This window comes from Muscardinus avellanarius, assembly GCF_963383645.1.
Source record: "Muscardinus avellanarius genome assembly, chromosome: 17".
Classification (NCBI taxonomy): Eukaryota; Metazoa; Chordata; class Mammalia; order Rodentia; family Gliridae; genus Muscardinus; species Muscardinus avellanarius.
Window position 1 is genome coordinate 41979677 of NC_137803.1, and position 24424 is coordinate 42004100.

The 24424-nt window shown below is 35.8% G+C and overlaps 1 protein-coding gene across 6 annotated transcripts in view; it reads left to right on the forward strand.

Moving 5' to 3' along the window:
- The window catches only part of NOL4 (nucleolar protein 4), a gene marked incomplete at both ends in the record, with an annotated part of 335519 nt that overhangs the window by 253090 nt on the left and 58005 nt on the right, over nucleotides 1-24424 (forward strand). For 3 of the 6 annotated variants that reach the window (XM_080714434.1, XM_080714435.1, XM_080714438.1), the window contains one exon: nucleotides 17274-17387. The exons of 1 other annotated variant lie outside the window; for it this stretch is intronic. In XM_080714434.1, coding sequence (XP_080570560.1) covers nucleotides 17274-17387 — 114 coding nt within the window. Of the gene's footprint in view, nucleotides 1-325; nucleotides 518-17273; nucleotides 17388-24424 lie in introns of all 6 variants that reach the window. 2 more of the 6 variants (XM_080714433.1, XM_080714437.1) reach the window with 1 other exon arrangement.

Sequence of the window (24424 nt, forward strand, 5' to 3'; positions counted from 1 at the left end):
CTACAGTTGTATTTATTGTTAATAAGAATTTAATGGGGTACTCAACTGCCATAGTCTACTGTTTTTTTCCTGATTTTTTTCCTATGTAATAGTCTAATCTGTCTGTCTATCTGTCTGTATGTCTTTCTCTTTCTCTATTTTTTAATCCAACCATTTAGAAAATCTTAAAAGATTGTTTGCTTAAAATTTCTGGTTTTCCATTGCAAAATTCTCCAGTGCATATACCAGAAAAGAATATTTTCCTATTGGTAATCAAGACAGGAAGCTAGGCACAGAAGACAGCTGCCCTCCAAACCCTTCTCCTCTGTCTCCCTCTTGCCAACAGATGTTTGTCAGGCTGTTTGTAGATGAAAACTTGGACCGAATGGTCCCAATCTCTAAGCAGCCCAAAGAAAAGATCCAGGCTATCATTGACTCATGCAGGCGACAATTCCCTGAGTATCAAGAGCGTGCCAGGAAACGTATACGTACTTACCTCAAGTCCTGCAGGCGGATGAAAAGAAGTGGTTTTGAGATGGTGAGTTCTGAATTAAAACACAGCCCTAGATTCCATCCCAATCCCACATGTAAACCATGACACTATTTTTTTTATCATCTTAGTGTCTTTTTTTTTTCCATAATGTCAGGTCAAAGGGGTTTTGTTCGCTTGTTTGTTTCTCTCTCCCCTTCTCCTTTTCATCTTCCTGAACTATTTACTCCCATTGTTTATTTAATAAAGAATATCCTGTGAGACTAGGACTCACTGAAGTAGCTGACACCATGTCGCATAAAATTAGGCTGAGACCAGTAAATCCCAGGGCACACTAGTGTCGCACCCAAGTTCACTTCCTTTCCATCACTCAGCAGTGGGTGTGAGGTTAATCAAGTCTCACACTCAAGAAACAGTTGTTTCTTTAGATGGCCTGGGAGAATGGCTTTCTCTGGAATGAAAGGAAATGGGTGAATCAATCTAAAATACACCATTTTTATACCAACAGTTAACAAACAGCAAGCCTTAAAAATAAAAATGCTCAGGTGAAAATAAGACTGTGTTGTATTGGGATGTTTGTCCCCTCATGCTCTTGTGGGTGGTGCCATAGCTTTGTGTTGAGCTGGGCTTTACAGATGGATGAGGTTAGGTTGACATTAAAATACCTGTAGGGTGGAAATTAGAAATAAGTGTTTATAAAGTTTATTGTATTTTACTTTGCTCTGTTACACTGAGAAATAGTGCATACATTTATAATGTATGCTTTTTCATTTTTTAAAATTGTGTGCATATGCTAACAGATATGGATCAGAAATATTTTGCAACCATTTTTTTTAAACTCTGGTCTGAGAAGGCTCCATAAAAACCTAAACTGTCACTGTCTATGATCTGTGCATCTCATTTATTAAGTGTCAAAGGGTGGGAATTGGTATAAATAAGAGAGAATTTAGAATGTGCAATATATGACAGTTTTGAAGATGTAAAAGTCCTGTGAAATAAATAGAATAGTAATAGGTAAATCCACTATTATTAATGTTTGTATTAGTTTATAAAAATATCCTTACTAAGATTTTTGCAGTACTGGAGATGGAACCCAGGGGCATTCTACCTCTAAAGTATGCCCCCAGCTTTATTTTAAATTTTATTTTAATTTTATTTTGAAACAAGTTCTCACTGAGTTGCAGAGGGTTTTACTAAGTAGCTGAGGCTGGCCCCAAACCTACGATCCTCCTATCTAAGCCTCCCAAGTACTGGTATTACAAGTGTGCACCACCACACCTGGCTCCTTACTAATTTTTTAAGAGAAATTATTGTTCTTTATGTAACAGGAGTATGTCTTTTCTGATGGTTGGGAGGAGGAGGCACGTGCTCTTTCCTAAGGGCCTACTTTTGAGTTCTGGATCCATCACTTTCTTTTTCTTCTTCTTCCTCTTTTTTTTTTTTTTTAAAGTACTGGAGATTGAACCCAGAGGCATTCTACCTCCAAGTTACGCACTTCCTGGTACTATGTTTCATTCATTATTTTGAAACAGGGCCTCACTAAGTAGCTTAAACTGGCCAAGAACCCGCAATCTTTCTTTCTCAGCCTCCCAAGTACTGGGATTACAAGTGTGCCCTACCCCATCCCACCCAGCTTGAATCCATCACTTTCTAAATGGATGTCCTTGGCAAGTTATTTTACCTGCCTGTGGTCAGGATTCTTCTCTGGAGATGATACTATTTTAATTTGTAGAGATGTGAGAAAAATAAGTTATCTCACCTCTCAAGTCATTTTTGACATATGGGAAGCATTTAATAAATCTTAACCCTGAAAATATTATCAAATATTGTTTAATCAATCACCTAAGGAAAACTATTGTCAAATGTTTTTTATAGAGCTTCAGCATACTCCAATTAAATATTTTCTTACTTCTCAGTATACTTTTGTTGGAGTTGGAGTCTATGATGCATAGTTATATGAGGACCACTCTGTGGGAACACACCTAGAATCCTAGTACTTCAGAGGCTGAGACAGGAGGATCAGATGTATAGCCAGCCTCAGCAATAGGACAAGGCCCTCTGCAACTTAGTAAGACTTGTTTCAAAATAAAAAAAAAGTTAGAAACAGGGCTGACAGTAGAGCTTAGAAGTATAATGCCTCTAGGTTCAATCCCCATAATCACCATCATCATCATCATATCATCATCATTTTTTGAAAAATGTTACTTTAATTATGAAATTATTTAATAATTATTATCACCTACACAATAAGGAACAGGCGTATACAAGTAGGATATCTAATTAAGTGTTAAAATTCAGAAACAAGGCACTCAAATCAGGTTTAAGGCCATTTAACAATTGACATAAAATTCTAATTAAAGCTAAGTATATATCTCAGAGTGCAATATACTATATATATACTTTCCTCTGTTGATAATAAAAGAATATCATATATCAAGATTTTTTACTTTTATCACTATCCACCATTACTATTATTTCTAATCTAGTAATGTAATTTTGGTAAAATTTGCCTTTATTTTTCATTATATCATTCTTATATTGATAATTTTAAGATAAATGACCACCATGTGAAATTCTTAAGTTCTCTATGGTATATTTCAAGTATTCAACCACCTTTTTGTGGGGTAGAATACTGGGTATTGAACCCAGGAACATTCTACCTCTGAGCTACACTTCCAACCTTTTAAAGAAAAAAATTTTTTTGTTTTGTTTTAAAACAGTTTCTTACAAGGTTCCTAAGAGTCTTGCTAAATTGCTCAGCCTGTCCTTTAATCTGTGATCCTCCTGTCTCAGCCTCCCAAGTACTAGGATTACAGGAGTGTGCCACCACATGTAGCCATTTAACCCTTTAAAGATTTATTGTATGTATTTTCATTAGTACATTTTTATTGTGTGCATTCACTTTTTACATGGGCATTGATGTGGTATAAACCTTATGCTTTGCATAAAAAAGAAAAAATATTTGAGATTAACATAAAGTAAAAGAAACTTTATAAGCTAATCTTGAAATAAATATACTGTAAGGAAACAATATAGTATTTAACCTTTAGTAATTTTCATTCATTCATTTGTTCATTTATTCAGTATAAGTATTACATGCATGCATTATACAATGTAATAAGGAAAATATGTTTGACTTAATTAGGAAAGTATAGCATGTTACCTGATCATCATAACTTAAACATGTTGTGTGAAGTGAAATGCTGAAGTAATGACACAGAGCCTTATGTAACTTAATGTTAAATGGATGAAAGTGGATATTGCAATTTAGCCCATTTTCACTTTATATGTTACTCAGCAATATACCACTTGAAATTACAAATCAAATCTACTATCGAGTATACATAGGTGTTAGCTTTCTACCACTTGGAAAAATTACTTGATGGTCAGCTTATGCAGAGGAAGGGTTGCTTGGCTTAGTTATGGAGATTTCTGTCCTCGGATGGTCGGAGCATTGTCTTTAGGCCTGTGGTGAGGCAGCATGTCTGGTGGAGAGCATGCAGTGGGGCTGAGCTGCTCACCTCACAGCAGCTGGGAAGCAAAAGGAGAAAGTGTGTAACAGGTCCCAGTACCCACTCGTCACATATACCAGGTGATCTCACTTCCTTCCACTAGGCCACACCTCTTAAGAAGTTGCACCACCTTCCAGAAGCACCACAGGATGGGACCAAGCCTCCAACACATGAGACTTTGGGGTCACTTTAAAAGTCAGAGCAGTGCAGTTGAAATTTTTACCTGTTTAATGCATTGCCTCATTGTCATGAAGTGTGGTAGGATTTGAAATCATTTTTAGTATTCATCCATACACAGAACAGATAAGAAATGGCATGGCTATTGGAGGTAGTAATTATAGGTACATATTTCTGAGGTAGAATGCCCCTAGCATTCTTCAGTAGCACATAGAACATTTTTAAAATATATATATAATTCCAGAAGCACCAGAAGATAAATATTTTATGTTAAAGAAATTGTATACTTTTTAGGAAATTTGACTCTTCTAACATTGTTGGCTTCTACTTATTTAATACAACTGAAACTACAGAAATCAGCCTTGTTTTCAATTCACAACTTTCTGATTTTACAAGCATTTCAAAATCAATAATGACACTTGTGATGCATCTTTTAGCTAATAGAGATATTATAAAAATGACTTAGAGTGCTTCTTAAAATTGAGAATTTGATCAGAATAATTACCAGAAGCCAAAACCTTAGGATATATGTGCAGCTATTAGTATTCTTATTATTCTTCACACAACATGGCCACACTATACAGGTTTCTCTCTTTGTGACCAATTAACTCAATCAATGGTAATTACCAAACACATTTTGCTTGTTTGCACCACCTGCTTTTTGTACCAGCTCTTGCCCTCTCCTTCACAGTTGCTAACTACCATCCCCCAGGACACTTGCTCAGCCTCTATTTATTCATGTTTCTTTTTAATTGCATCCCATAATATCTTCCTGAATAATTTTGATATTTAACTCCTGATCTCACAACTTTCACCTTTTCAATTTCAATGAGACCTTCTATATTTCGTTTTAACCATTATTAGCATAGATACACCTGAGCCTCAGTCATCACTCTCATGGCTTGTACAAGCAGTATTATGAATTTTCACACTCATCTGAAATTTCCCAGTTATTCCATACTATCTTTGCAATCTTTGCAGAGGACATATCCTGGTCTTAGCAGCCCTGGGCAGATGCCCACCACTCCTGCTTACATAGCATTCTTCCATCTACAGGACTTTGCTCCCTGTCTAGTCTTCTATGTAGTGAGATTTTTTCTTTCACTGAAAATGAGGGAAATCTTTTCTGCTGGAGAAAAAGTTCCTAGAGTCCAAGAAAACATTTATTCTTTTACTCCTACAATCTGATGCTGTTTCGCTTTGTTGGGCTTCTCAAAATAACCTTTTTTTACCCATGTATCACACCTGTTACCACAATTTGTTTTTGTGTGTATTTGTGGTGCTGGGGATTGAACTCAGGGCATTATACCTCCGAGCTACACCCCAGCCCAATAATTTTTATTCTTTATTTTGAAACAGGGTCACACTATGTTGAGTAGAGCCTCACTAAGTAGCTGAGACTGGCCATGAACCCAGATCCTCCTGCCTCAACCTCCCAAGTACTGGGATTACAAGAGTGCACCACCACACCTGGCTGTGTTAGCACAATTTCCTGTTAATTTATGTCCCATCCTCTCACACTCTGGTTTGCACCATTATTTTGAAGTAGTTATGAGAACCAAGTATCACATCCTCAACTGTATCACTGCTGTCTTTAGAAACCCCTCCTGCTTTCTGGCAATTCCTGAGGTTCTGTGCTTGGCCATGTACTGCATATTACTCTCACCACAGTTGCAAATATAGCCCATTGTGTATAGGGCCCGACTCCCCAAGAAGAACACAGACATCTACAAATCCTTGATATTCATTCCAGTGTCATCAGGTGCTAGATTACACTGGACTCACTCTATTCTCTATCACTCACTTTCTCCACTGAAGCTCCACTTTGTTTCCCAAACCATACTTAAACATGTCGAAGTGAACCACTAACCTCAGCATGAGAAGGAGGATGGGGAGAGAATGAGGTGGGGATTGGGTAGGAGTTAACTGGGTGATGTGCGCATGTATGTCTACACAAGCTTTGTACCCCATTATGATGTATGAATACAATGCGCCAATAAAAATAATTTTTTAAATTCAATTTTCTAAGCTAACATTTTCCTCTTAGCCTTTCACTCCTCATACCTATATTATTATTTAATCCTAACCCAGCTCTCTACTTCCACTTTAAAGTCCTTTCATACAGACTCTGCCCAAGCAGAGGAAGAACTAGGGTTTGTGAGTCCTGAACATTGTACAACTTGGAGCCTTAAAAAAAAGGAGATACAAAATGATAGTCCAATAAATTGGTAGAAAAACAAATCGGTATTTATAGTTAGAAAAAATACCATACAAAACAATTTTAAAATCACTAGAGTGTTGAAGAGTCAAATCCTTTCCACTGGACATCTCTTTAAACAATTTCAGATATACTTAAATATACAGGGTCCTTAATTTAAAATTGGCATTTCCTCCTCCCCCAGGATACCTCCAACATCCAAGAACTCAGTCCTATCCAATCAAAAGATGCTGGTGCCTCAACTTCATTGGCTTTATGATGAATCTGTTTACTTGTGGAACCATACTCTTCAATTCTGGATTTAATGGAATGGAAATATATCATCACAGAACAATGTTTCACTATAATTTTTTTAATCTTTATTTTTATTTTTAAATTTTTATTGGTGCATTGTACTCATACATCTTGATGGGATAAAAGATGGTGGAGACATACATGCACACATCACCCAATTAGCCTTTACCCAATTCCTGCCCCATTCACTCCCCTTCCCTCCTTCCCATTCTTTGTTTAGTGATTGACTTTGATATGTTTATTTAAGCAGAGCATGTGCTTTAATATTTTAGAATATCACCTTGCAAAATTTCAAAACACCTGTACAAATTTAGAAAAGTCTCAACTTTTCTAGAGTAAAGGGCTATTGTGGTGTTTAATAGGTAACCTGGCACCTTTTTTTCTAATATGCTCAATTATTTCTTTTTCGCTTTCATCTAACACAAGATGATGCTTCTCTTTCTTTTAGTGTGTTTTCTTTTGGTCCACAAATTTTTCATCAGTACCCTTTGCTCATTAATTACTAAATATATTAAAATTAAAGAATAACTAAGTTGTAAAGAATATATCCAACATACTTTTCAGAGCTAAACCTCATCATTTAACCTTTGAGTTTTAGCCAGGTGTTGATCTGAACCTCATAGAACCCCTTCTCCCTTCCCGCCCCACATATATGCCTTACCTCGTTTCTCACTTCAAGACACATACAAATCCTCAATGAAATACAAAAATTGTAAACATACCTAAATAGACTCAAAAGAAATTAAAATAAAACTTCAAGGCACCAAAAATGACCTGGAAACTAATAGCTGCAGATGAAAATCCTTAGTTGCATTTATTAAGTTAGGAAGATAGAAAAAGCAAATGTCGATAGAAACATAATCGGGCTGGCACTGAATGGCTGCCTAATTCTGAGAGAGCACTAACTGGACACTGTGTAAAGTTGGAGTCCTGAAAATGTTGCTCCCCAGTAAATGGGAGTTAGAAAGTCTCCAAGTCCAACTTTCAGTAGTAAAAATGACTGGGTTAAAGTAGGACATACAGCTGGGCGTGGTGGCACACGCTTGTAATCCCCATGCTTGGGACGGGGAGACAGGATGATTGCGCAGGTTCGAAGCTCCTCGCTGGTTTAAGGGACCCTGCTTCCAAATAAAATATAAAATACATCTGGGAGAGTAGCCCTAAGGTAGAAGAATTCCATCCCCAGTACCACCAAAAGCAACAAAAAAAAGTAGGACAGACAGGAGGATCACAGTTTGTGGCTAGCCTCAGCTACTTAGTGAGGCTCTTTGCAACTCAGTGAGACCCATTTTCAAAATAAAGAATAAAAAATAGGGCTGGGGTGTAGCTGAGAGGTAGAATGCCCCTGGGATCCATCTCCAGTACTGGGAAAAAAAAAAACAACCATACAATTCAGCCAAGAAAATACAAATAAATAAATTGTAACAGATGTATAAAAATTTTGCACAAGGAAAATAATTTCAGATGGAAAATATAACGATAAATATAGATAGGCATTTCAGAAGAAATTAGGATAAGTAAATGCAACACTCAGAGAGATCATGATAAAGAATTTTCAGAATCAATTGGACCATGAATCCTAAGAACAGAGAAAAAGACCAGTATTCAGCCCTGGAAATCCATGCCTAGAGGTGAAATAGTAAATAGTAAAACCATAGTGAAGGAATTTTTAAACATACCAAGAAGAAACAACAGATTATCTGAAACCGGGAAGCAATAAGACTGGATACTTTCTTGTCCTCATAACAGATGGCAACATACAATCTTCAAAGTACTAAGAAGAGAGTCTTCAAATTTTTTATAATTACTTTTACAAGTCAATGCCAAGCTAAAGTCTATGCTCGGAATGATGAAGAAATAAATATTTAATTACTAAGGCTATCACTCACAGACTGAATTGAACTAATGAAAATGTACCCCAAGAAGGAAAGTGAACTTTGAAGGAGTCAATGGGAGATTGGCAACATTGGTGAGCAGATCTGAAGAAAGGTAGCCAGAGATTACAATAGTGGATCTGATTCATGTCTGTGCCTTCCCAGATTTGAACTTGAATCCCCAAATTTTCTTATGGGAAAATGAAACAATAGCATTTATCTCAAAGACAAAAATTAACAGCATCTGAAATAATGCTTGTAAAAATTCCTGCTTGCTGCATATGAGGAACATGATAAAATACAGACTAATAAGAGAGTGGAAATCCAAGCTTCCCTCTGCTGGGAAATCCTCACTTTCCCAATCTAAATGACTTGGAAATCTGAAGCAAAAATGTGTCTTTATTTAAACTTCACTTCTAGCTAAGAGCAGCCTCAAATCTCTTTCCTCTGTGTGCAAATTGTACTTTGTGGTACATCTTTTGCAGTTTTATTTTATCTCATCTTTTACTGTGATCTCTCTACCTTAGCTCCTTAAAAAAGAAATTATGTTCCTTGAGTACCATGTTTTTAAACTTGTTTGTCTCTGTATTGCCCATGATGTCTGGTAGAGTTCATGAAAGCTGCTCAGTTCATGTTCAACTGCATTAAATTTGTTGAATGAAAGGTTGAGTAAATTAATAGATATTTACTAATGTGCTACTTTGCCACAAAAATTAGTTGAGATAAGCTACTTCTTACTGTGCACTATAGTTCCAAGTATCTTAATTTAAAAAATCTACCACCAGCTGAAATCTAGCATAATCTGTTTTAAATCTTTAGACAATTTTTTTCCCTTAAGGAAGATGGTCATATGCCATTTAATTATAACTCTTCTTTAACTCTTAAATTGCTGACTTTTAAATACTTTTATCTCAGAAAAATAAAACAATAGCATTTGCAAGAAGATGGAGGGAGCTGGAGAACATTATTTTAAGTGAGATTAGTCAAGAACAGCAAGAGAAGGGACATACGTTTTCTCTAATATGCCCAAGCTAGGGAGTAGTGGTAATACCAGAGGGACTCCAGATGATGGAGGGGAAATCTCAGCAAAGCTTGAATGGAAAGATAGGAGAGGAAGAAAGCTGAGGTTGTTCAATGGAGGAGCTACATACGAATATGTGTAATAGCATAAATACAACATGACTAACCTGGACACTCTCTATTGGGGGGGGAGGGAAAAGGAGGAGAAAGGGCATAAAGCACAATGTAAATGTACACCACTCTCAATATGTTCCACTTATAAAAAATAAAAATTACAAAAATTAAAAATAAAAAAATAATAAAACACCTTTATCTCTTTGGCTATTAATTGAATAAGTAGTGATTGTATAAATAGAATAGATGTATAATTTTAGTTTCACAAATAAGCTAGTAATGTTAAAAATACTACAATCCATAATTATGTAATAATTCACATTTTGGAAATTAAATGATGTTACTTAATGCAGATTAAAATTAAAGACACTTAGTTAAAATAAAATCACAGTGGAGCTGGGGATATAACTTTATAAAGAGATACTATTGATTTTTGGGGGAAGGGAGTTGGAGTTTTCTTTTTAGTATGGAGGATTCAACTCAGAGGCATTCTACCTCCAAGCTACACCCCCACCTGTTTCTTTTTTTTTATTTTAAAACCAAGAATTTTATTAGAAAGCTGTTCTGTAAAGAAAACAACTTTAGTAGAACTGTAAAATACCACTTCATGGAATATTGCCATAATTGTAGTTTATTGCTGGTGTTTTAAACTGTCATGCTACTATGAAGGATTTCTGTATTACACATGGGGAAAGTAAAGCTGGGGAGTTTACCTTAACCTGCTCTAGAACTCAGTGGCACACCAAGATCAAAAGTCTGATATTTAGCTTTTTTTTAACTCAGCTCAAAGTGAACAACCAGGAAAAAATTGACAATATCACTTGGTCTTTTGCCTCATAGTGAAAAATAACCCCTATGTTCTGCCAGCCTTCTTTTAGTGATATTTGGGTTTCTTAAGAACTAACATAGTAGGAATCATAGTTTAGCAAAGGGATATAATGTGGTCTGTACTTAGTACTTAAACTCAGAGGCAGACTGGGAAAGGTAGACATGTCCCTGAGAAGCCTGTTTCATTTTGGAACTAATGCAATTTAATTTCAGGGAAAACCTAAAATTTATTGCTAGACTTAGAAATGAACAAGGAAGACAAAAAGGTTGGGGTAAACAAACTGTTGTAATAATTGTTTATCCTAGGGGATAGTTGCTGAAATTATCACTAAGTTACTAAGGCTGTCCTCAAATCTGCAGTTCTCCTGTCTCAGCCTACCAAGTACTGAGATTACAGGTTGCAGCACCATGCCCTGCAGTGTTTATATTGTTTCCGTTAATATTGCTAAACTTAGCACAGTTCACAACATAGATACATTCCTATCACTTTGAACTACGTTATATGAGACTATAATGCACCAATAAAATCATGCTAAAATAAATAAATAAATTTGCTGAATAAATAAAGATAGTAGCTACTTTATGTATATTACTTCCTGAGCCTCAGTTTTGTAAGAGTAAAAATAATGATACCTAGAAAAATGATGAGAGTTCAGAGGGATTAGATTACAGAAATAGTCACATAGACAGTAAGTAGCTGATTATAGAATAATATCCAGGTCTATCTCACTGTATTTTACTGATATCTACAAACTAAGCCATTTGGTTAATAGAATGCAGTAGTTACATGCTAAAATTTTCTACACAACCTGTATAATTTTGTTTTTGGACATAGGTACATGATTGAATTGGTGGTGATAGTGTGTACATAAGATCCAAGTTGCAAAATTCTAAACTATGTATTCTAAAAAGTAACAATATTAGGAAGAATATTCATAATTTAGGACTCAACCTAAACTCTGATTACTGAATCTTTGTGTGTATCTGATACTGGGGATTGAACACAAAAACATTCTGCTTCTGAGCTATACTCCCACCCTACCTTCTTTTTTATTTTGAAACAGAACTTCACTAAGGTGCTAAAATCATGGCTATGTTGCTGAGGCTGGCCTCCAACCTGTGATCCTTCTGTATCAGTCTTCATGGCTGCTCACCACCATGCCCATGTTGAGTCATTTATCTTTGAAGAGCTCATTCCGCTTACAATATTGTTGGATATCACAATTGTTCCCAATCTGGCCTTGTCTGATACTTGATCATGCTTTAACATCCCCTTAACCCAGGAACTTAGCCTTACATTCTTACTTTATCTTAAAACTTTTTCAAAACTTGAAAAATTTTGCAGCATCCTAAATGTATAGCCAAATTTCAGAGAACAATAAAGTAGTTTAATTTATAGTTTTAAACTTAAAACAGAAGAGCTTGTTGGCACGATGAAAAGTTTCACTGGCATATCTAAAGAAAATCACATTTACATTGTGCCAAGAGCAATTGCATCTTAAGTTCCAATTAAAACAAGACTTTTTAACTCCAAAAGCTCCCTGCCACAGTTGAGCCATCTGCTGGGTGACACAGCTGCCACTGATCTGATCCTAGATAATTATTACAAGAACCGTGCTGGGAAAAGTTCAACTCAGATCCCTGTTAAGAATGACTGTTAATTATGAAGAGATAATTAGTGAGGGCATAATCCTATATCCAGGAAAAGAAATAGGTAACAATCTAGACATACATCATGGAAAGAATATAATTATGTCCATTTTAAACATTATTTTAAATCTTTTAAGATATATATGAAATAAATTCATAAATTATCTTACTAATTTCTTTGCATTTGATTTTTCTCTCCCAATAGTCTTATCTCCAGTTATTACCCAAAACTTTTGTGTCTTATGGCCCCAAAAGAGCGATATCAGAGGAAATTTCAAGTCCTTGTTTTTGGTGGATTCTTACTATACATTCTGCAATTATTTGCTAGCAAGAAGCAAAGTTATAATGATAAATATTTTTTAATTGTATTAGTATAATCTATTTATCAAGCTGGGTGTGGTGCTGCATGCCTGTCATCCAAACATTTGGAAGGCTAAGGCAAGAAGATTGCAGTTTGAAGACAGACTCTGCAGCTTAGTGAGGCTCTCAACAAGCAAGACCCTGTTTCCAAATAAAAAATAAAATAGGGCTGGGGGGGTGTAGCTCAGAGGTAATATTCTTCTGGGTTCAATCCTCAGCACCACAAAGCACAATAAATAAATAAATAAATAAATAAATAAATAAATAAATATCCATCTTTCTATTTTTTTTTTTCAGCACTGGGAATTGAACCCAGGGCTTTCTACCTCCAAGTTACACCATTTTGAAACAGGTTGAGTTGCTTGTTAAATTTGTTAGATTGCTGAGTCTGGTCTCAAAACTGCAATCCTCCTGTCTCTGCCTCCTAGGTACTGAGATTACAGGTCCGTGCAACCACATAAAGGTAGAATAATCTCCTAACTATGGACAGGAGCATTCAGATGATGATGATTCTAAGAACTCATACTAAACAATAATTTTAAATTCCTCTATGATAAAATTGGTTTATGAGAAGGAAAACTGATTAATATCCTTTTCCCTTTCTTGATTTGAGTACTTTTGATTTGTGTAATGGATAAAAGACAAATTATGGAAGAAAAATAAGCCAGCAACTTTGATCTATGATGTAGCATATTATCACCAGGCACAGCATAACCAAGCTTGGTGTGTACAGGAGCACTGGCATTCATTATTGACTCATCAGTATTAGAAACAGAAAATTTTAGTGTGATTACCTCACAAAAGGAAAAGAATGTCTGTGGTTGGCTTCTACACTCATTTGGAGCATAACACTAAAACTTAATCATATTTCATGCCCAGTAATTTCTTACTAGTTTTGGCTACTCCAACATTAAAACCTTGTAAATTTTATTGCATCAGATTAGAACTTGTGGCATAACTTAGATAAGTTACAATTTTATCTTTGTGTTATTTATGAAGAAAATTTTTAAAAGAGAAAGGAGTTAATGGCATTAAAAGAAGAATGGTAGGGAGATCCTAGTATATTCTTGCTTAAATGAAAAAGATGTTTAGCTATTAACACATTCCTCTTCAAAAAACAGAATCTCTCTGAACTTCAACTTTTTTTTTTCTAAAAATATGAGTACTTCTAGTACTTTACTCAAGGATTGTTTGGAAGATTGGAAAATAAGCCGGGCGTGGTGGTGCATGCTTGTAATCCCCGAGCTTGGGAGGCTGAGACAGGAGGATCGCACAGGTTCGAAGCCAGCCTCAGATACTTAGTGAGGCACTCAGCAACTTAGTGAGACCCTGTTTCCAAATAAAAATATAAAATAGGTCTGAGAGGACAGCCCAGAGGTAGAAAGCCTCTGGGTTCTACATCCAGTACCACCAAAAAAAAGAAAATAGATTGGAAAATAAGTCTAAGCATTTTATATGAATGCCTGACTTTCATTTAAAATTAAATTAGCACTAGCCAGACATGGTGGTTCATGCTTATAATCCCAATACTTGGGAGGCTAAAACAGGAGGATCATGGGTTCGCTGACATCCTCAGTCACTGTGTGAGGCCTTCTGCAACTTAGTGAGACCCTGCTTCAAAATAAAGATTTCCAGTACTGCAAAAAAATTAAATTAGGATGGCATTGCATTTCCATTTGGAGGTACATAATTTATATCTTAAAGACATAGAAAATTATTTGAAAAATGACATCACAGACTATAATACAGATTTTTATTGACTGACTTTGTTCTTTATGTAAAGTACTAAATAATCTGGGCATGGTTTCACACACCTGTAATCTCAGTACTTGGGAGGTTGAGACAGGAACATTGCAGGTTTGTGGCCAGCCTCTACAACTTAGAGTGGCCCTCCACAATTTAGTGAAACTCTGTTTCAGAATAAGAAAGAATAGGACTGGCTGTGTATCTCAGAGACAGAATGCTACTGGATTTAATCCCCAATAACACATACACACACACACACACACACACACACACACACACACACACACACACGACTAAATAAACAGCAGAATATAGGGGAGAAAAATCTGAGAATTGAAAACAAAACACCTGGATTCTAGATCTAGTTCAAGTGGTCCTTTGGCAAATTACTTAATCGTCCTAGGTTTCGCTTTCCTCAAATTTAAGAGAAAAATAAAATTGTGGTGAATGACTTCTATGGTCACTATAGTTATTAGATTCTGATTCTACAATAAAATCAGAAAAACTGTATTTTCCAAATCATAATACTTATCAATGGGCAATGTTGGAGCCTATCTCTTTGCTTTTGCTTATTTTCTGTGTGTGTTTTCTGTGTGTGTTGCTTTATTTTTCCCAATATTTTTTGTAGTACTGGGGATTAAACCCAGAAGCATTCTACCTTCAAGCTACACTCCCAGCCCAATTTTATTTCTTATTTGGAAGCAAGATCTCACTAGGCTGATGAGAGTCTATTTGCTAAGGCTGTCCTTGAAACTGCGCTCCTTTTATTTCAGCCTTCCAAGTACGAGGATTACAGGTGTGCACCACCATGCCCAGCATATCTCTCAGATATTTCGACATATTAGGTTATCAAGTGACTTTAAAGGATATTGTATTCCACCGAGGCAGGACATTCTTCTAGTTTCTGAGAAGACCTACTTAACACCTTTGGGAGAGGCAGTACACTCCTTGTCATTTTTTCTGAAAGAAAGTACATAAATTATTATAAAAACTTTTATCATTCTACTAAACGTTATATCCTCTGTTTTTAAAAATAAAAAATAAAAAGGAAATACTACTATGCAATTTTAATTGCAAAGATGTTTTAACCTGTTCTCCTTGTTTAAAAATTATATGTTTAAGAAACTCTATTAGTATAGTTTATTCAGTTTAATAACATTTCATTGCTTTATATATTCAAAATTAGGGAGAGAAAAAACCTGATAAAGAGAGAAAAGCAGAGATAATAGAAAACAGAAGTTTGTACCTCTGAATCCCACAGAGGATTGGGATAACAAAAAAAGGGACGTAGCTGATGCTTTATTTAAAGTGTTAATTCCATCATTGGAACCAAATGAAGAAAAGTCTAACAGTGTAGTTTACAGAAGTATGACCTCTCATTTCTACTTGAATAATGCTAACACTGAATAATACTATGTGGGCTTTGAAATTACGCTTCCATCATTTTGTGACAATATTACTTTATGTTTACCTATTCTGGCCCTCTTTTCTGACCCGAACACAGCATCCTGGCCTTCTGATTTTCTCTCACAGTGCTATTGCAGCTTGCTTCCTGCATTTCAGGGCTTCTCCCTTTTCTTTCTTTTGCAAACACACTCTCTGAACCACCTACTGCCTTCCTGTTAGATCTGTCTGGCCATCATTTCAGACACCTCCCAGGGTTAGCAGATGAAGACCTTTCCTGCCTTTTGCCAACAGAAGACACTTTGGAGGTAGAAGCAGAAAAGAATGAATTCTTCTGAGGTAGCTTTCTAGTCACCCAGCATCAGAACTTGGTCTCTTTCTATACTTCACAGATTCCACTGAGAAGTGTCTGTTAAAACTCTGCCCAAATTTAGCTGTTCAAGCATATTATTTGAAGCAGAAGCCCTATTGTTCCATTTGCAAAGCGTGTTTTTTATATGACAGAGATAGGAAAATGAAACATGTCCAAGAAACGCATGGCAGAATCCCCTTACCAAAAATTTTAAAGGTTCTCAGTAGTTTAGAGACTTTTAATAAATGGCATTCATACATATTTTGGACCTAGGCTTTGAAAATCCTAAGGCAGCTTGCAATGACTTATGCTAGATTCCTAAAAGATACTTTCATTTTGTAATTTCACATTATTTTACTATCTTATGTGAGTTAATTTTCATGTTACTTTTATCTATTATTCACTTATCTTAATTAAAAATGTTCTATATCATTAAGTACTTCATCTCTCAGTTAGATGGTTTTGCATGTAATTATGGGAAAAAGAATAAAAAGCTTTTTTAAGATTATCACAAGTGAAATGGAAAGTTGCTAACAATTTAAAATTAATTAGAAGCTTAGTTGGGGAATTAATTAGTTTCTATGTGGTCTGTATTGAAAATGAATTTCTAACATGTACCTGTTATTATTATAAACTCATATTTCATAAGTAAACAAAATATGATTTTAAACATACAGGTAAATAATCTCACATCTAATACATCAAACTTTTAGCATATAGAATCATTTTAGGACTGACTTTTTAGTTTGGATTCAAGTTATTCTTAGAGATCAGATCATGCCACAACCTAGACCAAATCCCCATAATATTCTCATGAAGACTGTTTGACATAGTTTGAGTGTCTATTAGTTTCTTTTCAACTACGTTTCAGCCCTGTCATTTGTTTCTGTTTTGTTTCGTTGTGCATTGTCTTACGTTATAAAATAATTAAAAGACTTGTTTTATTTTCAAAATCCAGTCAGCCATTTAGCAGCTGCCCGTTCAAATCCCAGCTTAGTGGCCCCGAGTCCATCCTCGTAAAGTGGAGCTGTAGGAATGAATGGCGGATGTGTGCAGCAACTAGAGCTTTAATCGCTAACTAGCTTTCATTTATCATCTCTACAATCGCCATTTCCTCTCTCTACTGAAAGAAAGTCAGTTGAAGTAAAAGGATACTCCTGCACGTGTTGATGGTCCTTCCCGCTCTTCTAAGAAGAGCACTGGTCCGTCAATGAAACTGTTAATAATTTGGGCGTATTTTCTCTCTTTTTTTTAGTCTCGACCTATTCCTTCCCACCTTACTTCAGCAGTTGCAGAGAGTATCTTGGCTTCTGCCTGCGAGAGTGAGAGTCGAAATGCTGCCAAGAGGATGCGCCTGGATAAACAGCAGGTATGTGTCTTCGATTCTGGTGTTCACTAGCTACACGACGGACAGTCCGTGTAGGAGAGCAGAAACTCTTGAATGGAACTGAAATACATACAGAGGTTTTGTGTCTCTCTAGTAGGAATTTTAGCCTGAAGATGCAATGCTTGTGTATCAAGTGAGATCAAATAACATTTCTTGTGGTTAAGAAATAAAAAGAGAGATGCTAGTAAATCTGAGTTGTAATTGTGATCCAATTTTAGGCTAATTGCTTATTAAGAGGCACAAACTGATTATTCATAGTTTGATGAATGTACCTCATCATTTACCATTTAGCACCGCGTGTCTGTGTGTGTGTGTGTGTGTGTGTGTGTGTGTGTGTGTGTGTGTGCATGTGCGCATTCATGCATGTGGTACTAAGGATGGGACACAGGGGCATTCTGCCTCTGAAGTATACCTCAGCCTTATTTTATTTTTTTATTTGGAAACAGGGTCTCACTAAGTTGCTGAGTTTGGTTGAGAACCTGCTATCTTTGTGTCTCAACCTCCCCAAAAGTGGAATTAGAGGTATAACATGTCCAGAACATTTAGCGTTATTTCTTTTAATGAAAATGAGCCTTTTAATTTCCTTTGCTCTGCTGCCAAAAGTAAATAGATTATTATGGGGATGGTAATTGTGGAGACGAACTTGAAAGACTAAAAAAACATAAAATGGGGATCTAAAGTAGTGAAAATCAATGTCGCGGATTTACCCCTCATTCACTAATCCCTATACCAATCACATAGCCTCTTTTCTAAGGATGTATGTTCCTATGGCGTGGATATGCGCAGATTTTGGTGTATTATACATTGTATTTCACCTAGCTGTTCCTTTATTTCTTTCGATGTTATGCCTAAAAGTTGGCTGCATTCTTATTTTTAATTATTTTTACAAATAAAATGGAGGCTCATTTTACCATTAAGGTTGAGATAAATATACTAAATTAAGGGACTTAATCAGTAGGTTTCCAATAAAAAAGGAAGTTTTTTTTTCATTACAAGCTTAGAGTATTTTAAAACATTTCAGAATGAGATCATATTTGACATTATTATTGTTGTTATTATTATTATGCCATATACTCATAATTCTAAATGCTAAAACAGATGAAAGCTTTGGTTAAATAAAAGTATAGGATTAGCCTTGGAATGTAAAAATTCCAAATTTGAATTTATCAATCATGATACCACCAGTATTTATTCAAATGTACATGTCCTCCATTGAGTCTTTTATTATCACACTATCTACAAAAATTAAAGTGAGTTAATGCACGACATGCAATGCCATTTAGAATCGTGATTAAGAGTGCTTGTTCTGGAGTGTAGTACACTACATTCTGATTTGCTCTCTACTGTTACTAGTTGTGTGACGTTCAGCTAGTTCTGTGCTTCATTTTCTTTGTATGAACGATAACAATGATAACAATACTGAACTGATCCTATGGAGCCCTGGAAAGAACTGTAATGACAGACTCATGTCATCTACTTGGCATTGGATAGCTTATGCCACGCATCATGAAATGAAGCCTAGTCATCTTTATTGTCATTGCATTAGTAGTGGTAAAACTGGAAAGAAGTATTACTAGTACTCTCTCTAATACAGGAGTTGTGAAGCCATACCAAGTCCCTTTGAGAAAAGATCTCAGTTCTAGAAATTGAAATAATAGATTTCTGGAATTTAAAGGAGACTCTGGTTGCCATCTAGCCATATATCCCTTCTACTCTATACTCTAAAATATCTTTGCATATTATTTATTATATAAATAATATATAGACTTGTTATGTGAAGTAAATAACAAATCAGTGTATGTATTTTCTACAGTATCATTCTATCATATCCCCCAAAGCTGGTATCTTCTAACCTATGGTCCAGTCAATTAACAACTGTTGGCTTAGCTTGTAAAATAGGGAGATGAATATCCAACTTATAAAGTTATTATGAGGATTTAGTAAGTCAAGCTATATGAAAGCATAACATATCAATGTATTTGCATATTGTTAAAATATATCCATCTTTTGTCTGATTACCACAAGGAGTAGGAAAATGCCCCCTCCAGTGCTAAACAGTTATTATTTACTAACATACTTCTTCTACTATCATACAGCTGTTTTTTAAAGGTCTTTAAATTAAGCTCAAATTTGTTTCCTAGAGTTTCTAACAATTGAAAAGAACTGCCATCAGTAATGAACAGTATTTCCTACTATTGCCATTGAGACTGGAATGAGTAGGGGCCAATGGCCCTTGACTCAATGACTTCTGTTCGCTGTTTCCATTTTCTGTGTATCTTCATACACAGTGGTTGTTTACTGAAAGGGATGCCCAATATCATGGGAATATAGGAATGGTCTTTTCATACCCTAAAAGATTCATGGAATTTATGGAGAATAAGAAAAAAGTGATTTTTTTTAAATTACAGCCACACATGGTGGCACTCCCTTATAATTCTAGTACTTGAGAGGCTGAGACAGGAGCATTGCAGGTTCACAGCCAGCCTCAGCTACTTAGTGAGGCCCTGTTTCAAGATAAAGAATAAAAAATAGGGCTGGGAGTATAGCTCAGAGGTAGAATGCCCTTGGGTTTAATCCTCAGTACCACAAAAATTACATTCAATGATTTATTGAAATCCAATTAGGCAATCTACAGATATTATTTTTCTATACCATTGTCAACAATTCTTTGAGAGAAGGTAGTGTTATTAATCCATAAGTAATCCAAGGCTTGTACAAGGTTGCCAGCCAGCCAAGAGTTTCTACTACCCAAAGGCTGGCACGTGAGAGTGTTGTGAGATCCAGTGCTTCTCATTGATTATGTTCTTTGGGGAATGCCCCCAGCCTGGAGCAAGCACTTAGCACTGATATCACTATACCTCTGCTCACAAGACTCTTCCAACAGTTCACTTTTCTGCTGGAAAGTGATTTGCACTATTCATAAAGACTTTATACAGCAATATAGCCAAACAGGTTTTGTCTAGAAACTCTATTTTAAAAGGTTAAAAATTTCCCAAAGTGCTTCACTTTACCAGGAAAGAATTAATTATGCATTACGAACAATGGTTTAGTGTTTATAATTAGTGTTTCAAAAATTATTTAAATTAGACAGGTGTGGTGGTACATGCCTGTACTCCCAGTACTTGGGAGGCTGAGACAGGAGGATCACAGGTTCGAGGTCACTCTCAGCAACCTAGCAGGACTCTAGGCAACTTTGCAAAACCACGTTTCAAAACAAAAAATAAAAATGGCTAGGGGTGAAGCTGAGCTGTAAAATATTCCTGGGTTCAGTCTCCAATACCAAAGGGAAAAAGTCTAAGTTATTTTCTCTTACTACCAGTTCAGTAGATTTCCTTTGAGATGCCACACAGAGTCTATCATATGATTCTTCTTCCCACCAAAGAATCCAGGTGTGCTGGGGGTGAGAGTGGGGTCAGGGAGCTCTCTTGTGCTCGAGTCCAATCTTCTGCTCAAGTAGAGATAGAGTTCTTTGGGATCTTGGCAATGATACCGGGTTTTCTCTGTGCCCTGTTAACCCAACTCAACAATTCTGAGAGTATGCCAGTGACTTCAAGATCCTTTGTTGAGACTTGATTTTTTGGAGGTGCAGAAAAGTTCAGAAACTGGACAGTTAAACTCTGTTTTCTTTTAAGTCACACATCTGACCCCCTGCTCCAGCAGTTAGCCACATAGAGAGCTGTAATTATGTATGTCCTTCAGATTTTATGAAGCTTGATGAATTAATTGGATTTTATAAAGCTCTTTGAGCTAGGGACATGAAAGTTGAGTGGATGTGTTAAATACTGTATTTCAAATGTCCATTTTCCACTAAAATCTAGAGGAACCTTGTTATTATGCTGCCCAGGCCCTGAAGCAAGCCAGAGGCAAGGACAGGAGCCACCTCCCTATCAGGAGTCCTGTCTAATCCCTCATGCATTTTAGAATATACGCGGAATTTCTTTTCTTTTAACATAAAAATCCAGAATGTTTGTATTATCTAATAAATCCTTTCTCACTTTGACGATTCAAAGGAATGAGCAAAGCCAGACTTCTCTCTTCTAGTTCTGACACAGCTAAAATTTGAAGGGCAGGGGATTTTTTTTGTATCTGTCTTTATTATATAGATGTTATTTGTGTTTATTCTCCTTAAAGATAAAGCTATCTCATTGCTCTTGATTAATTGGAAACAGCAGAAAATGAGAGCAATTAAAATCAGCTACTTGCTGGTGATTTATGTCCTATCAATGTACATATTTTTCTTGTTCTTTTTGAGGGAGGTTACATTTTGGTCAGAGGCCTGTTGACTGATTAAAGCACAAAGTTTGTGAAGAGCATGAGGTCCCCCCCCCACTTGATTTTCATCCCTTGTTTTCTCAGGTAACTAGTTTGCGATTCTATATATGAGATCACATAAGCGAAGGGTCAAGGGACCCGAGCAGCAGCCCAGAGCACACTGCCTCTCAGGACAAAGCAGTGAGCCCTTGGCAAGACTCATTTTGTTCACTGACTAGGACCGGTGGGAATTCATAGTTGACTGTGATGTGACACCTTTGACTCTATTGAAAAGATCACAGTGGGGGGAATGGAGAGTGGCATAGAGGTCACCTGTGATTGAAGAAAAGGTGAGAAGGTCAAAAAATAAAGTACTGGAAACTGATGCATCGCCAAGTTAAGAAAAAAAATCAATGCTGGAAAATCTGCATGAACCCACTAGCCAAGGACTTAAAAATATTTAGTAAGTCCATGTAGTGCCTCGCTACTCTTTCTCTTAATAGCGAACAGTTCATTACAATCTGTATCTTTTCATTTTTCCCTTTATTCTGTTAGGCACTAATAAGTGAGCATTTATTAAAAGAAATGTAATGTTAGGTACAGAGGTTGACAATGAAACCATATAAATGTGGGGATGATTTTGACAGGAATATTTTTGTTTTGTCAGATACATATTTGAAAATTCTCTAAAATACTCTTATGAATATAGATATTTTGAGATTTGCAGATTTTCTTTCACAATTCTATAGTTCTAAGCCTTTTTGGTAGCCTTTATAACCAGTAATAAATACCTTACTGAAAGCAACATTTTCCATAGGATTTTATTCTTAAAAATTGTGTTTTTTTAGCACTAACGATTGAACCTTTGAGCTATAACCCTAGATCTATTTTTTAAAAAAAAAAACAGGATCTCACTAGGTTGCTGAGCATCTCATTATATTGCTGAAGCTGTCCTTGAATCTGCAATCCTCCTATCTCAGCCTTCCTATTACAGGTGGTATGCACCACCACACCTAGCTTATTCTTAAACATTGTGACTGAGCTATGACTTAAAACCTATTTTCTGTGGCCTACTGGCCCACACCTCCTACTGGTTTTTGTTTGCTTGTTTGTTTGGTACTGGAGATTTTTCCCAGGAGCATTCTACCTCTGAATTATAGCCTAATCTTATTTTATGATTTTATTCTTAAATAGGTCTAACTGTGTTGCTGAGGGTTTCTCTAGGCTAGCCTAGAACCTATTATCCTCCTGTCTCAGCCTTTTAAGTACTGGGATTACATGTGTGTGAAACTGCACCTGTTTCCTACTCAGAATCATCCTTTTTTATTCTACTCTTAGAAATGTTGTTTCATATATATATATAGGAGTAAATTCATATCTTTAAATCTTCCTTCAAGCTTCTACATGGCCCTTTCATTCACAGGAGACAATATGCTATATAAGAAAAATAATGCACCATTGAGGATAACTTTTGGAATATATCCTATTTTCTATGGAGTATGTATAATTTTATAGTATCTGGGGTAAAATAGTATTTGCAACTCAACTCTTCCAAACAGGCCTTGATATCCTCATTCAAAGAATATTAATAACACCAACAGTGAACATTTTCAGATACAGCATGTATGAGATGTTTTACATCCCTTTTTAATATAATTGTCATGATGTTATAGAAGTGGGGAAATTTAGGTTTAATGCAGTTAATTACATTTCTCAAGATTACAGGGTTTCTTGTTTCTGAAAATTCTTCATACTGGCTGGGCATGGTGACACACATCTTATCCCAGCTTAGGCTGGGACAAGAGGATTGCAAGTTCAAGCCAGTTTCAACAACTTGGAGAGCCCTTCATCAACTTAGTAAGACCTTTTTATCAAGATAAAGAAAATAAGAAAAAGGGCTGGGATGTAGGTCAGATGTAGGCTTTTCGTTTCAATTCTCAGTATCAAAATAATCCTTAAAGATAGAACAGTAAAGAGATTTTTTCTTTTTCTTTCTTTCTTTCCTTCTTCTTCTTCTTCTTCTTCTTCTTCTTCTTCTTCTTCTTCTTCTTCTTTTTTTTTTTTTTTTTTTTTTTTGTGTGTGTGTGTGTGTGATGCTGAGGATTGAACCCAGGACTTTCTGCCTATGACCTACAAACCTAGGCCTATTTTAATTTTTTGTTTCAAAATAGTGTCTTGCAAGTTTGCTGAGTTTCACTACATGCTCTGGGGCTGTTAACAAACCTGTGACCATCCTGTCTCAGCCTTTCGAGTCTTGGGATTACAGGCATGCCCTACCATGCCTGGCAAAAATCTTTTCAATCATATAAAATTAATTTTAAAAATATGGAAATAAAGAAATATATTTTAAAAATTACTGGTCATTCTGTCACCTTGTTTGGTAGTATAATTTTCTTTATTTTTTGGGAGGTAAAATTTATCATTTTATAAATCAAAAATGTGTTACAGCTTTCCATTTCAAATTTGATTTATGAGTACCTTATCATTCTGTACCTTGCAAAATCATTTTTAAAAGCCTCTGGATGTTCCATCATGTCCTTTTTATAAATGATAAGTGCTACTTCTACTTTTTAGCATAAATTGCATATGAAAAGTGTGCCCTGTCTAATATTTTTTAGGATAAATTATAAGTAGTGAGTAACAGAGTCAAAAATTAGCATGGTTTTTAAGTCTTAAGAAACATAAGGGCCATGCCCTTAATCTCAACCCTATTCTTGTAGAACAACTGTGTTGATTTGTTTTATAGGAATATGCCTAATACAGGCTTA